General features: G+C 36.6%; 1 protein-coding gene across 2 annotated transcripts in view; it reads left to right on the top strand.

Annotated features, from left to right (window-relative positions):
* Nucleotides 1-3,398, top strand: part of thsd4 (thrombospondin type 1 domain containing 4) — a 64,565-nt gene that overhangs the window by 12,520 nt on the left and 48,647 nt on the right. For both annotated transcript variants that reach the window (XM_015382988.1, XM_015382987.1), the window contains exon 7: nt 1,269-1,405. In XM_015382988.1, coding sequence (XP_015238474.1) covers nt 1,269-1,405 — 137 coding nt within the window. The remainder of the gene's footprint in view (nt 1-1,268; nt 1,406-3,398) is intronic.

Raw genomic sequence — 3,398 nt, 5'->3', positions numbered from 1 at the left:
CAGAGCAAACGGCGGTAAAACCCCCGAAGGGTAGACCTGGTCGAATTCACAGCCTAAACTCTTCCGGTCTCACTATTTTCAAGGACTTCGAAGGATCCAGTCTAGGTAGACCGCGTCCTTGGAGGATGCAGCCCAGGTTTTCGAACAGAGCCATGCTCTCCCTCTGCTCTCACTCTTTGTTGGTTCCTTGTCTTTGCTGTCCTCCCATGCTGTTGTCCACCTACCTCGTCTCTCCCTGGCTCCTCGTGTTTGGTTTCCCCAGATGTCTCCATAGTTCTGGTTTGCTTTTCATTATTAGTTGGATTTTTGAATTCATGCCTTTGTTTACTCTTCTTGCCCCATTAAAACCCCTAGAAATCTCCTCAGCCTCTCTGCCTCTGCATTTGGGTCCTCCAAACCAAACCCAACCTTGACAGACTCAGTTTCCCACAAAAAAGGAAAAAAAATGAAAAAATAAAATCTGTAAATAAAAAAAAAAAAAAAAGTTAAATCGGGAAAAGTGAATAAAAAATATAGATAAATAAAATCAGGAAAAACATCCAACTGTAAAAATTTCATTTTAAATTTTGCATACACATCATTAATGACTCTCTAAACCTTTTTTTGGTGAATTTTGGAGTATTTCAAAGTTCCGATCTTTAAAAGGCATTTTCTACAAATCTGCTTTTTGTAAACATGTTCTTTGCTTTCAGCAATATTGAAATAAATGACTTTCCATACTGATTGGGTGTATTGAAATGGTGATTGTTTTCATTTTAGATGATGGTGTCAGATTAAAATTAGATAAGCAAAGTAAATAGCCAACTTTTTCAGGATTTCAGGAAATAATATATCCACTTTCCAAATTTCACCAGTAATGAATAGTCAGAAAAAAAAACTTCAACTTAAAGTGTGGGGTTGTAATATGTCAGAACACAATGAAGATGATTTTTGTGAACAATACCGGTAGTTACAGTCATTAAAATCAAACTGGCCGTTGAGGATATTGTAAATGATTTCTTTTGCACTTTTATGTCTTTTTATAAAGTTTAAGGAAAAAGTTAAAATTTTTTACATTGCTTTTTATAAAACACAGCATTTTTTATTAACCTCCCTCCCCATGAGAAAAGAATAAACACAACAAAATCGATACTTATATACTGTAATGTTCCCAGTCATACAGTTTGATTTATTCAGTTTTTTTGTTTTGTTTTTTGTTAAGACATTTCCTGAAACCATCTTTGATCTCAAAGCACATAAATGATCCATGCTTGTTGGTCTCCTTTCAGTTCCTGAGGGGCAGCACTGTGAGCTAAACTGCCGGGCCACTGGCTTCAGATTCTATGTGCGTCAGTCAGAGAGGGTGATTGATGGGACTCCATGTGGACAGAATGAAACGGACATGTGTGTGGCGGGACGATGTACGGTAAGCACTCCTCAACTGTGACCTTATGACCTGCTTACTTTGAAAGACGGTGCTCTCTTTTCCGGTGATGTTGGTTAAAATGCATCTACTTAAAATCAGCCATCATAATCCTGCAAAAAAAACAAAACTGTTTATTGTCTGTGAGCTTAATATATATCATGTTATTAGTGCTTATTTTGTTCCCTTCATTACTTATAACTCTTTTGACTTTCTTTTTAATTCTCTTCTATCTGAAATGAAGATGACATTAAAATTTATTTTCATGGGCTTTTGAATGTAATGATGGTAGTGAACAGGAGAGGGCAGTAGAGCATAACAGTGCCCCTCTGTTTTCCTATCAGTGATGGGGAATGACTCCTCTGGCTGGCTTTTCATTTATTGTTGTGGATTTTTCTCCACAGCTCTTCTGCTGTGGGTTTAAAAGTAAGAAAAGTGTTGGAGAAGGAGCTCAATCCTGTCTGATCACAGCCCAGACCTCCCTCTGTGAACTCTGTGTTTCTCATGCATTATAATCCCACATAAATCCCGGCATCGCTAAGATTATATGAGGCTAGTTAGATCTTTAATCCCTGGCTTCTGCTTTAATCACGTTTCCACTGCTGTACAGCCAGTTATTCTTCAGAAGGATTGGGTTGATTTCTTGTGAATATTGGAGATAGAGCTGAAAAGTTTTAGATTCCCTGTAGATGTTAATTTATTTGGCTGAGATATATTATTTATTTGCAGCTTGTTTTAGCTCATAATCTAAGATTTAACCTCAAAAATTGTTTTATAATGAAGGTTTTGTTGTTTTACTCTTCAAGTTTAAGTGTCCAGATTCTCCAGGTCTGGGACAAACCACAAGTACAGAGTACATATATGTTGATTAGCTTTATTTGTTGAATTTCAAAGAGTTTTTGGGTTTTGCTCTTTTCCCAAAAATGCAAACAGTCTGTAGATGCATTCAGTGAAACAACGAACATAAGATCTAAGAATAAATTCCAACTAAAAGTGAAAAAAAACCCTGATAAGAATGTCTATTTTTAACCCTTTAGTTGTATTCATGATGTATTTAACATGGAAAAAAAAAATGCTGTTTCATAAAGTAACTGAGTAAAGACAGCAGTACGTTCTAAATAGAAATCACAACAATAAACCCCATTTACAGTAAACAGCATTTCACAAGTGCTGTTAGGTAAAACATATTCTGCTCTGTACCTCAGGCCATTTTCCAAACAAGTCTCTGGTGGGCTGTGGCATAAATAATGCCTTATTTTATCCAGACTATGTGCAGAACCTTAGTAGAGAAACAAACAAAATGTATTATAATGATTGCAGCCCTAAAGTCTTATAGGATCTGACCCAGACAAGGTCTCACATGTTAGTCAGTTTCGTTCAGATGTCACCTAGTTTGTAAATGATGGATATTTGTTAGAGAACATAAGTGAACAGAAAGCTACACCAGGGAGCATAGCATATAGGTCTGGGATGGAAATATAAGGGTTTTAAAAATGTCCAGTAGTATGTTATGGCTTAAAAAGTTGCTCTTCTAGTACCCCACCCTGGTTAAATGCAATGGCTTTCTGGTTAAATGATGGTGCTCTGTTTGCTTTTTTATTTTATTCTTTTGTTTTACTCCACTGGTTTTGCTTAATTTGTTAGTAAACTGAAATGTTTTGTACATTTGCTGTAATGAGATGTGACAAGGGTGCAATATTGCTGAGAAGTGAACAAAAGAGGATTAGTTGGAGGGATAGAATAATGGAGTTCATTGAAGCTAAAGCTAAAGCTTCTGAAGCTGCCAGGTTTAAGGACATACAAGTAAGCACTGCCAGCAGATGGTGACAGTGAGCATAGATGTTTGTGTCTGTTGATCGTGCCTGGTGCAAAAAATCTTTACAGGCTCCAAAGGGATTAAGCAAACACTATCAGGACAAATGATTGGAACACATAATTGTGTTTATTTTCCAAAACAATGTCTGAGGCATCGTACAAGTGGTTGTACTTCCCAACC

Source organism: Cyprinodon variegatus, unplaced genomic scaffold (assembly GCF_000732505.1).
Source record: "Cyprinodon variegatus isolate N-32 unplaced genomic scaffold, C_variegatus-1.0 Scaffold271, whole genome shotgun sequence".
Lineage (NCBI taxonomy): Eukaryota > Metazoa > Chordata > Actinopteri > Cyprinodontiformes > Cyprinodontidae > Cyprinodon > Cyprinodon variegatus.
The sequence above is the reverse complement of the archived record's forward strand: the minus strand, read 5'-3'. Positions and strand labels throughout refer to the sequence as shown.